At 54.9% G+C, this 12,093-nt stretch overlaps 3 protein-coding genes; 2 read left to right on the top strand and 1 right to left on the bottom strand.

The window, feature by feature from the left end:
• Positions 1-649: 649 nt before the first annotated feature.
• On the top strand, positions 650-2,226 carry CHC_T00004759001 (hypothetical protein). XM_005716277.1 is given in 2 exon segments: positions 650-2,017; positions 2,018-2,226. 1 exon segment carries the CDS (start codon positions 650-652, stop codon positions 2,015-2,017), a length of 1,368 nt encoding a protein of 455 aa, XP_005716334.1. The 3' UTR covers positions 2,018-2,226.
• Positions 2,227-6,350: 4,124 nt separating this feature from the next.
• CHC_T00004758001 (hypothetical protein) lies at positions 6,351-7,891 on the bottom strand. XM_005716276.1 is given in 2 exon segments: positions 6,351-6,538; positions 6,539-7,891. 1 exon segment carries the CDS (start codon positions 7,889-7,891, stop codon positions 6,539-6,541), a length of 1,353 nt encoding a protein of 450 aa, XP_005716333.1. The 3' UTR covers positions 6,351-6,538.
• Positions 7,892-8,247: 356 nt separating this feature from the next.
• On the top strand, positions 8,248-9,845 carry CHC_T00004757001 (hypothetical protein). XM_005716275.1 is given in 2 exon segments: positions 8,248-9,762; positions 9,763-9,845. The coding sequence occupies 1 exon segment, from the start codon at positions 8,248-8,250 to the stop codon at positions 9,760-9,762; it is 1,515 nt and encodes a 504-aa protein (XP_005716332.1). The 3' UTR covers positions 9,763-9,845.
• Positions 9,846-12,093: the final 2,248 nt, after the last annotated feature.

Genomic DNA, 12,093 nt, shown 5'->3' with positions numbered 1-12,093 from the left:
TATCATCGACGATTTCAATCCCGTCTTCCAAGCCGTGGTGCGTTGAACGCACCACCGAAACGGGGGCGGAAGAATGTAGCAAGAATCGGGGGGGCGTGCGCCAAGAAGGCAATACTGTATGGGGAAATCCGAGACTAACAATTGTAGGGGTCTTCGCGCGTTTGTCATACTAGGATTGTATAGCTTTAGCGGGGTCAAAATCACAGGTTTTTGACTACATTGTACAGCATTTTTGCCACTGCTGAGAGGCCCCCTCCCTGATCGCCCTCAGTCCAAGAAGGGGGCGAGGAGAGGGCGAGGAGAGGGCGAGGAGAGGGCGAGGAGAAGACGAGAAGGGCGGGGGGGGGGAAGGGAAATAATAATTTAAAAAAAAGCTTGCCGTTTCGGGGCGAATAGGTATGAGAGGCTGGGCGTCTTGGAATATGAGTGGTGGCCGCGAAGACAGTGCAATTAGCGGCTCTGAAGCATCGTGGGGGCGGGGCGCGAGCATTGGCCGCGCGTACGTGGTACCAAGGGTACGCCTTGCCTTTTATCCATCAAAACTACAGTATAAAAATCCCCATACACCCCCTCTTCCGGGGGCCTCTCTTCAATCCCCGCATCCGTGCTTTATGTGCCGAGCCTCTGCCCGCCTGCCCCTCCGCACCGAATGGCAGCCTCCATGCGTCCGTCAGCGCGCGACACCGCCACGCTCGCCGCGCTCCCCTCCTTCAACCTCTTCACCACCTGCTCGAGAGCGTCGCGCCTGGGCTCGCGCTACCTGCAGCACGGCATGGGCCGCCGCCAGCGCGCCGCACGCGCCCCCGCCGCCCCGCCGGCCCCGCCCGCAGACGGCCAGGAGCTCGACATTGACGCCTTCTCGCGCTCGCTGCACCCCGCCGCACTCGCCATCCGCGACGTCAGCAACGACGGAAACTGCTTCTTCCGCGCCGTCTCCGACCAGCTCTTCGGCACCGAGGACTACCACATCAAGCTCCGCGAGCGCACCTGCGATTACCTCCTCGCCAACAAGGACCATTACCAGTTCTTCGTCGACGACGAGCAGAGCTTTGATGACTACGTCGCCGACATGCGCACCGACGGTGTATGGGCCGATAATCTTGAACTGCAGGCCGTCTCCATGGCCTACGATGTCAACATAAGGGTCCATCAAAGTGGCAAGCCCTCGTATGACATTCGCAACCACCACGCAAAGAATGCAAAAGTCATTCACTTGTCCTACCATTTCGGAGAGCATTACGCCTCAGTCCGCCCGCTAGCCACAGCCACTTTGAGCATACCGGCCCAACACGATCCTCTTCCCTTACCCCCCCCCTCATCCTCGCTTTCATCCAGTTCCACCTCTCTCTCAAGCAGTCAAGATGGCCCCGCCTCCCCCCGCCGTCCCCGTCACGGAAATACTCTCGACACCGATAACGTCGCCGCCATGTGGAGGAGAGCAGATCGCAGGCATTGCGAACTGTGCTCCTTGGTCGACAAGACCCGTAGGGCTGCTCGCACCACCCGTCTTGCCGAGTCAACAAACCATTCCATGAGCACGAAGAAAGAAGTCGCCAGAATTGTCGAGCGCGATATGAAGGAAGCCCTGGCGGGCCTGGAGGAGATTGGTCAGCTCATCATGGATGGCAAGGTCGAACATCGCATGCGCATGCAAAGGCTCTCAAGAGAGCACCGCAACCGAGCTGCTCAATCTGAAAACCCGGCCGAGACGGATGACCACCCCACTAGAAACCATACCGACCCGGCCAAAGAACAATACATCCATCATGTGCGCACCAAAGCAGAACCTATCTTCCTAAAACTCGCACAGACGGAGCAGGTCACTCGCGTCGCCCTGCAAAAATTCAAGTCAGTCACGGCGGAACACCAAGCCCCACGCTCTTCCACTGTCCATGCTGCACCAAAGCACCACCGCGGCGGCAAGAAGAAAGAGCAGGATGCCAAGCGCAGGGAAAGGAAAGACCGCCGTCGGAAAGAGCAGGAACAGATTGCCAGGGCGCTGGACATTGCAATCTAGACCTTTGCAACACCACCCCCTTTGCTTGTACCTGCACTAATACTGTACAGTATGTAGAGAGTTTCCGCAACACGACTTGTGGATTAACAGTGGCAACCCGTGTTCCGACTCGGGCTATACTGTATAGAAAAAGGATACCACTAGCCGCTGTTTGCAGGTAGAGTTAGAAAGAAAGAAAAAAAGTTAAAAATCGTCATCGTCATCCCACTCAGCAATCGGATCATCCGCTTCCTCTCCAACTACATCCATGCTGTTCCCGACGTCTGCCCAGACCCCCTGTTTGGAGCTGTCCGCAACTGTAACGTCGTTTTCTGCCTTCGCCATAGGAACACCGACGTCATTTGAAACGCTACCGCGTCTTGTCACTTGACTTGGAAAAGTTTCATATCGAGACATGCGACACTGTGTGATTTGTTCACAATATGGAACTACTTCACAGAGCGTCGACTGCGTATAGACCATAGGAGCTAGCCTACCAGCAAACTCACGCTGCACGCTTGCCACATGTGCCCGACTTTCTCGTCTGACCTCGTATGACTCAGGACCTCGAATGGGGCGCCAACCGGTTCGGCACGGCTTCGAATTGTGCAAGAGAAAGCCCCTCGTTCCCAATGACGCAGCGCAGTCCCAGAGCCCAGTTCGGGACAGGTCATCCTGTCTCCATTGCAGGAAGCAGTCGGCTTGCGATAGAGATTCCAGAGCCCCAACTACATCATCAATTTCAGTGAAGAAATCCGGGTAATTGTGGTGAAGGAACTCAAGGAAGGATGACGGATCCGCTTTGGCATCCATGAGAATGTCCTCCACGTTGTACTTTGACCGCCCGTCAGCATCTCGCTTATTGTTTAGGATCTTCGACACGGCATGATACGTTCCCAGACTGCTATCCTGACCGACCGAGTCTAAAGCATTGACAACTCTCGCAGAGTTTCTTTTCCGTCGTTTGGTTCTCTTTCTGTTTTCAACTCCGCTGTGAGAGAGCCCATTACTTGAATGTGTTCCCAATCCAGAATCTGAGCAGAACTGTAACGCGTTGAGAGCGGCTCGGATGTCCCCTCGAGCCATCGCCACAGCCCCTTCTAGTTTTTTTTGAGAAAACGAAAGCCCCTCGCTCTGGAGTACACTGCGAAGCCTTTTCTTCATCATACCATGAGTGACCCCCGGTACCTTGATGCAAGCCACAGCTGATGACGCAAGAAGATCTGCACCAAAGACAAACCGTACTGTTGAGGCAACGCCCTTGTCGCTATCTGATACAACGACGACCGTAGGATACGAAGAAAGCCGAGCTGCATCCGCAAAGATCTTCTGGATCATGCTCCGCTTTTGCGCAATATCTGTCGTGCATACAGGTAAATCTTCGATTAGAACAATCTTCCGTCCCGACCAATCCATCGGCTCTGATTCTGAGTCTTCGCCCACAAGAGCACGGTAGCGACCGCCAACAAGGAACGCGCGAAAATCATCAATTAGCGTCATTGATATGTTCCTAAAACCAGTGACAGGCGCCTGCCAGCTCGAAACCGCGCATTCCATTTCCTTCGCAGCGGCTCGAACGGCTGAGCTTTTCCCGCATCCCGGTGGGCCCGTGAGGATGAGCAAGCGTGGGGTTATTCCATCGAGAGCCCCTTTCATCCAATCCTTAATCTCATTAGATTTCTTCGCTGAAGCTGCTAAGCCACCCTGTAGAGAAATGGAAGAGTATTTGTGGACCCATGCCTTTCCGTCTTGCGGCAAGGGCTGTTGTGAGAGCGAGATTCTGTCTGAAAGAAACAGGTCGTCCAAATCTGGTGCTTTGCCACTGATAGCTTCAAAATCAGAGTCCCCAGAGCTGTCGCCGTCGAATTGTCCGACTTCTTCCGCAGACTCATCATCCGAGATAGATATTCTGAGCCTCTTGCGCCGGCCCTTGAAGACCATCAGGTAAGGCGGCCGTTGGCCTCGTCATGTAAATCGAACGCTTCCTGTCGTTTCATGTGGGCGAGCTACACAAGTAGTGACTCTCAAGGAATTGTTCAACGCATCGCACAGATCTTGGAAATAGGGGATACGTGGGTCCTCTGCTTGGGGAAGAGAAATCGCATCAGTTGGACACCTCAACGGAAAAGATGTAAATTAGTCTGTCCCGTTGAGCCCGATGTGCGAAGAGAAACAGATATTGTACACCTCAAGAAGATTTTTTGAATAATAATTCAAATATATTGTGACACGTGTAATAGAGAAAACAGGACGGTCTCCATAAATACTACAATAGTCGTACGTGAAAGCTAGCTCTACTAGTAGTGAACAAGAAAGCTCAATCGGCGATACAAACCGTAGGCCGCTTACGAACTTCGAAACAACTTTTGCGATAATAGAAAGGATATTCGATAGAGTATTGCAACTTCGGCTCCCACGGTTGGCAGAGAGGAAACGGGCACTACGCGTTTATATCATCGAGAAAGTGTTAGTGAATACTCAAAAGCATCTTATCAATATCTTGCAGCTGAACTAATCCTTTATGAAGTGGCCTTCGAAAAAGCTCTTCAAACCTGTCCAGTCCTTCGAGTTATGAAGATGTTGCAACATTCACTCGCTTTGCAACACATGGTGCAGTGGTTTTCGTTGACAGCGGGAGTGTGCAAAACTGCGGAAGCAGTAGATTTTTTTCATGTCTAGCTATGCATCATTCGAACGAATTCCTCGCAAAACAGGGTGCTAGCGTTCACGGTGCATACTGTGGAGCTCTTCCTTTACCAACACTTTCGATAAATCGTACCTGTTCCGCGTGCCAATTCGAAAGAGCCTACGCATATAACCATCTGCACATACCAGGAAGAATAGAAGTAAGGCAGTATTTGAATAACACTATACTTCACTTTGAAGGGAGCTCCGGCTGAAGCTCCCATGCACCAAAGGGGCCACTTATCGGTGATGTTTTCCATGTTCTGTCAAAACTTAGCTTTACCGTTCCCTCAACTCTCATGCAACCTAAGTCACCGAGGGATCACTAAAAGAAGTTTGATGTTCCTCTTATTCAATTTCACTTGCAAGGCATATTTTGCCTATCAGAACAATTCTTCTTCGAGATTGAGTGTTTGGCATGCGGTCGTTTTATGAGGTGCTGTGTGTGAAACGCACCTGGTAACGGATGAAGCTAAAGAGGAAGCATTCATTCATCCTATGCAACCATCAATCGAATCTCCCAGGTTGACGGACAATGCACGCATGATCTTATACTAGAAATTACAGGCGTTGAGGACGCGCTTAGCAAGGCTGCATTGTGAAACAACAATTCGATCTGGGAAAAATGTTTGTGTCTCAGTTTCATCTTGTTTGCAAGGAAATACGTTTTCATGGACATGGGAGTGATCTTGAAGTTATAAATGAGGGGTGCTATCCGGTGCTTCTCTTATCTATTGCTCTTTGCGTCCCCAGCAGATTCGATATTAATACAGTACCGTACCAGTATAATAATTTCTTTTCATCTCCATTCGAAAAGCTCATTTTTAAAGAGGTTGGTGGCGCGGTCGGAATATATTCTTAGAGGGATGCTGTGCACATCATGTTCAGCGATTGCGCACAATCGATTACAACCTTGTGTAGGCATGTGATGGTACTGTACAGTAGTCGGCTGGTTTCATGGGATGGGTTATGGACAGGGTTGGTCCGCTGTGGTGAAGTCGGACCAATCATGACAATCGATCATGTCGTGTCCCTCTTCGAAACGTGTGCATGTGTGAGTGGCTGCACTTCAAGCTCAAACAGAGAGTGGACCAATCTGCGAGCGCATGGCTCGTCCAGCTCCCTTCAAACAGCTCCTTCTTGACCAAGGAGCACACCGACATGACCGACATGACCGAATCCCAAGAGTGCCCTTAATTATAATTAACAGTGCTTATCCCGAATCTTTCCGGTGGTACTTGGACATCTTCTAATGAGAACCATGCTTCAACTCGTTTCCACTACTGTCTCTATCTTCTCGATCGAAGATGGTTGAACATCCTCTCTTCTTTTTACAGGATAGCTGGATACGCGGAAAGGCAAAAAATCGCTGCGCAGAGCGCGAAGTGGGTTGGGTTGCACCAACCAACCTTCTGGTGCTTTCTCGCTGCCCTGTTACACCATATCCGGAGGCGTGACTGAGCAAAACGCCGTTTTGCTTGACGCGAATACCAACCTCGTGGTCCAAGTGATGGTACCAATTCGGTTTTCTGCTATAACTTGTGAGTTCAGCGTACTCTTTCACACACATGTAGTTGGCAATACTCTGGCACGGATGGGACTCGAAATAACCTGGAAAATTCTCTGCACTTCAGCCAAGGCTCGAAAGGATTTTGGTCCTTGTTCTGTCTCACTCGGAGGTCAGCCATTCATATGACACAACCAACTCTTCATCTTTTTTTATAAAAAAGGTATGCTGAAGTGAGTAGAACATCAACTACAGTGACGAATAATGGATTCATGTAGAGATGCAGCATTGAGCGAAATCCCAAGAGATTGCTAGTTCTTCCTAAAACAACATGGGCGACTCAAAGGGGCTTACAAGTTGCGGTTTTTCGTACACTGATCAAGAATCCATGTCGAAGAAATCTCCTTGCCTCCACCTGATAGATCTCGCCGAGAAGAATCCGTCCTTTCCTTCTTCTGTCTTTCCTCATCCACGACACACATGGTCGCCTCACCATCTCCCAAATCCTCGGACGGTTCTCGATTGACAACTATGCCACCTCCAAGACTCACAACGGACATTAAATCGTCTCTCATTTCCTTGCTACCATTATACCATCCAAAAAAGAACCTCATACTTTCAAAAACTGGAGGCTTGTCCTTTGGCCATGTCAATGGATGGACGTATGCCTCCGCCGCAACCCACACGTCAGCTTTCATCGACTTTTGAACCCATTTCCAGCACATGATTGGAATTCTCGCTGCCACAGCTTTGCACAGCTTCATCGTTCGAATTGGGGTGTCCTCTGTCGACTGTGCTCGGATAACCATGTATGTTACTCGGCGATCAACGTCCGTCCTTATCATTGCCTTCTTGACTTTCGCAGCTATCTTCAGGATTTCCTTTTCTACCGAACGAAGGCCTGTATGAGCAATGACGTACCGCTTACCCCTGTCGTCTATCCTGCGCGTCCGCTTGGTTGGTACACTGCCAGCCGTGTGACTTGGCACGTAATCTTCATCCTGCGCCGAGCCCGGACTGGCCGCTGATCCCTTTTTTCGCTTTACCCCACGGCGTTTCGCCGATGGGGTTTTCTTCTCTTCCACCGGGACAGGCTTTGCAGGTGCGCACACGCCACAGCTCCAATCCCCTTCCGGAATGTTCTTCAACCCAGAACACACGGGATGCGAGACCCGCTCGCATGTATCACACATAAGCATGCGCCCGCCGCTCCCACACAAATAACAATCATCCTCATGCCCCTTGGTAGTCGCATCCTCCGGATTCCCCAGGGTCTTCTGAAACTCAGTGTCATCGATAACTGGCGCCAGGTCCCTATGTTGCGTGCAAAACAGCTTAAACCCGTCCTCGACCAGGGCGCAGCCCTCAACAACTGCACACGGAAAGTGATACCTTCTCCCACATCCGTCTGCCGCGCACTGAATATTGGCCCTCGCCCTCCCACACGCGTCCCTCCCGCACACAATCTTGTTAGTCTTAACGACGAGCTTCTGGACGTTATGGAAGCGGCCGCTCTCCTCATACACGCCCTCGCTGAAATTTGCGCAGCGCTCATGCACGAAGAGCAGGCGCTTCTTCTCCGCGGCAGCCGGAAAGATGGGGCCAAACGCGACGCTGCCGCCAAACGCAACGGCGTCCACGCCTTTCGGGCACAAGTAGCATCTCTTATGCGTCGGCGCGGCCGGGTGCGGCGCGCGGGGCATGCCGAGGAGGGCGGCGTTGGCGGCGCCCTCGAAGCCATCGTTGACGACGGGGGTGTCCTTCGGGCGCAGGTTGGCGTCCTCGAGCACGCCCTCGAGCACGCGGAGATACTTGACGACTTCGGAGTAGCGCACGGGGGCATTGCGCACCATGCGCTTGCTTGTCTTTTCCTTGCAGACGGCGCAGCTGGCGTTGTCCATGGCGAGCATGCGGACGACGCAGGGGGAGCAGAAGAGATGGCTGCATTGAAGCTGCCTGGCGTCCTCCATGTATTCTAGACAGATGGGGCACGTGACGGTTTTGGCGAGGTCGTCGACGAGTGGGGCGAGAGCGGTGAGAGAAGGGGCGGACGTGGCGGATGATGGGGGTTCCGGCGGAGCGACTGTGGTCCCGGAGGACGAGGAACAGCGCGGGTCTTCCGGCATGGTGGATGTGGGGGAAGACGGTGAAAGAAAGGGTGGGCTCCGCTTATGTAGAAGTGGAGAAGATTAGGAAAAGTGCAGCCTGTGCGGGAGAGCCAAATGCGGGTGTGCTTGATGAAGCGATGATCAAGTTAGAGCAATCACGCAGGGACCGTGCAAAATGGCGCGAATGGGGTGTTTCGGATGGCTGCCTGTCATGCATGCCGGGTTCTCCATCTTTTTGGCCAAATATTTTAGAAATTCCAAACTGCAACCTCTTCTTCCCCGCATTTCTATCCCGCCGCCGCCTTCGCAGTCGGCAAGGATCACACGTCATTACAAACCCTTTTCCGAAAGCCGTCATGCAGTTCCACTCTGAAGGCGCTGGCCCGGCTCCTCCGGTCGCCCCGACCGCCACACCGAGCGAACCCGTCTCCAAAAAACGCAAGTACCGGAAGGACAAGCCATGGGACCACGCGGGCATCGACCACTGGAAGGTGGACGACTTCAAGCCGGACGACAGCTCGGGCCCTTTCCTGGAAGAGTCGTCCTTCGCGACGCTCTTCCCGCAGTACCGCGAAAAGTATCTGCGCGAGGTGTGGAAGGCGGTGACGGCGGCGCTGGACAAGCACGGCTTGGCGTGCGAGCTGAACCTCATCGAGGGCTCCATGACGGTCAAGACGACGCGGCGGACGTGGGACCCGTACGCCATCCTCAACGCGCGCGACTTGATCAAGCTGCTCGCGCGGTCGGTGCCGCTTGCGCAGGCGGTCAAGGTGTTGCAGGACGAGGTGCAGTGCGACATTGTTAAGATCGGCGGCTTTGTGCACAACAAGGATAGGTTTGTGAAGAGGAGGGAGCGATTGATAGGGCCGAATGGGTCGACGCTCAAGGCGATCGAGCTGCTGACGTCGTGCTACATTTTGGTGCAGGGGAACACGGTGTCGTGCATGGGGGGATACAAAGGATTGAAGCAGGCGCGACGGATCATTGAGGACTGCATGAAGAACGTGCACCCCGTGTATAATATCAAGGCGCTGATGATCAAGCGGGAGCTTGCCAAGGACGCAGAGCTGAAGGAGGAGAACTGGGATCGGTTCTTGCCAAAGTTTAAAAGGAAGAACGTGAAGAAGAAGAAGAAGGGGGCGGGCAAGGAGAAGAAGCCGTACACACCGTTTCCGCCTCTGCCCCAGGCGTCAAAGGTGGACTTGCAGCTCGAGTCTGGAGAGTACTTTATGGGCGAGGAGGGACGCAAGAGGAAGAGGGTGGCGGAGCAGATGGTTGATAGGGTGGCCAAGGCCGAGGAGAAGAAGAAGGAGAGGGAAAAGGCGTACGTGCCGCCAGAGGAGGGGGGCAGACCGGCGAAGAAAGTACGGGGCAACGATGACGACGATGATGTGCGCGCGCTCGCGAAAAAGGTTAAGAAGCAGTCGAAAATGGGGATGAAGGGAAAGAGGAAGAGCGTTTCGTAGACGTGGTAATGCAAAGTTGCGAGCGAAAATATATAAAACAGGGGTGCGAGCTGGAGTTGATCCGGTCACGACCGGTTGTATTTTGTGTGATGCGACTGGTTCTTACCTTGGCTGTCGTCGGCGTTGTTGACAGGGAGTTGCCAAAGGTGGTACAGGTATACGGTGTGTGCGCTGTGCGTGGTGACACTGTGTTGATGTTCACGACGACGGTCGTCGTCGCTTGGCGGCTGAAGCCACAAACTAGCGGTCTAAACTTTAGAGACGTAGGGTATGCAAGGCTGTTGCGGACAGCTCCCTTCCCAAACGGCCAAACAAATTGAGGCGCGCGTGCGGGAAGCCCCGCGCTGCAGATACCCGAAGGGTTTCACTGGGGAAAATGCTAAAACGCATTAAATTTGCCCATACCTGACACGCTTACGGCGGCGCTTTCTGTCGCCCACTCACAAACCAGTCTGAGATTTCTCCCGTCAAACCAAAAGTGCTGCTAACATCCAGCGCGTCCTCATCATTTGAGCAGTCACCAAATTCTCGCCGTCCTCCATCCTATATAAGTATATATATTTATACAATAGCTCCAACCCGCTCCGTTGCCGCCATCCCAAACCCACCCTCCTACCCCGCGCACCTCCGACCGACCGACCGCCATGTCGCCGTCCCGCCCCGCCTTCGCGGCCCCCGCCGCCGTCCCGACGCGCTCCGCCTCCGCTTCCCGCTCCTGCTCGCCGCGCCGCGCCCCGCGCCCGCACCCGCGCCCCGCGCGCCACACCCCGCGCGCCACGGTCGCCGTGCCCTCCGACGCGCCTCACACGGCCCCCGGCTCGGACGATGCCGCCTCCGCCCCGTGGATGCCGCTGCCGGGCCTGGTGCACACCGTCACCACGCCCGAGGAGTTCGACCGCCTTCTGGAGGTCGCCACCGCCGAGAACGCCCTCCTCGTCGCTGACTTCATGGCCTCGTGGTGCCGCAAGTGCCTCTACTTGCTCCCCCGCCTCAAAAAGCTCGCCTCCGAGTACGACCGCGTCTACTACTGCAAGATCGACGTCAACAAGGTCAGGCGCTTGCCCAAGCAGTTCGCCATCCAGAAGATGCCCACCTTCGTCTTCTTGAGAGGCGGCGAGACTGTTGCCACCATCGTGGGCGGCGCCGCACCCCCGAAGGTCGCTGAAACCCTGCGCGCCGCTATTGAGAAGCGTGCCAATGTTTGATGGCTTGGATACCCCGTCATCCGCCCCTGGTCTAGTCGTTTTGCGTCCTGCCCTCTTTTGCCCGCGGCTCTCCCCCTCCCGCGTTTCGCGACGACCTGCGCCCCGGAATCACATCGGGGCTGCCACTGGCGCCACGTTTTTTTTGTTTTTGTTTTGAAGCGGCTTGGAAAAATCCCCACCCAAGACCGTCTTGCCAACTTGAAGGCTTTTTACCCGTTGTGCATTTATTGTAGATATACCTGCAACTAAAAAACCCCGACACGCGTGTTCATCATTCGCAGTTCATGACAAACTCTCTCTAGTCACCTTGATATTCGCGACGATGCATCCGTCACACAACTGCGCGTCGCTCCATACCAGAGCGATCGCGGCGCGTGAGTCCATTGCGATGCGCGGCATCTCACCCCAGTGAAGATGCTCGCCGCCACACTCACGCGGGCCCTATTGTATGTCGCGCCCGCGGCTCACCTTCGCTCAGCACGCACCCCACACAAATTCCCCCTCCCCCCTCCCCCCATACCAGTTGTTCAAAAATAGGTTTACAAGTTATGAAGACTCCTTCTCCGCGGCCTCCTTCACGCCATCAGCCACCTCAGAGAACTTGTCCGAAATCTGTTCTGCGGCCTCCTTTGCCTTCTCCACGCCGCTGTCCACGGCGGCCTGCCCCTCGTCGGCGGCGTCCTTGACCAACATCTCGGCCTCCTCCCCCTTCTCCATGGCCTTACAAACCTGCTTCGCGATTGCCTTTCCCGCGCCGAGCGCGCCGGCGGACACGGCGACGCCCAGGGAAGCGAAGCACACGGCCTCCCACGCGGCGGTGCGGCTGCACACGACGCTGCTGACGGCAACGCCGTCGGCCTCGGCGACCTTGACGAAGCGCAGGGCGGCCAGGCTGAGGCCCAGGCCCGCGCCGGCGAGCGAGGCGCACGCGAGCTTCTTCTCGGCGTCGTTGGCGCGCAGGGCGTCCGCGCGCTGCACGATGGCGTCCTTGTCTAGCGAGGCTAGCTTGGCGAGGCAGGCCGCGCCGACGACGACCGAGCCGATGACGGCGCCCGCGCCCGCGCACTTGGCGACGGCGACCAGCGGCGGGTCGTCCTGCGGTTTGGCCAGCTCCGGGCGCATCGTG

This window comes from Chondrus crispus, genomic scaffold (assembly GCF_000350225.1).
Source record: "Chondrus crispus Stackhouse genomic scaffold, scaffold_246, whole genome shotgun sequence".
Taxonomy (NCBI): Eukaryota; Rhodophyta; class Florideophyceae; order Gigartinales; family Gigartinaceae; genus Chondrus; species Chondrus crispus.
The sequence above is the reverse complement of the archived record's forward strand: the minus strand, read 5'-3'. Positions and strand labels throughout refer to the sequence as shown.

Coding starts and splice junctions, on each gene's coding strand:
- CHC_T00004758001 (XM_005716276.1), bottom strand. CDS start 7,891: ATGCCCCGCGCGCCGCACCCGGCCGCGCCGACGCATAAGAGATGCTAC.
- CHC_T00004757001 (XM_005716275.1), top strand. CDS start 8,248: ATGATGGGGGTTCCGGCGGAGCGACTGTGGTCCCGGAGGACGAGGAAC.
- CHC_T00004759001 (XM_005716277.1), top strand. CDS start 650: ATGGCAGCCTCCATGCGTCCGTCAGCGCGCGACACCGCCACGCTCGCC.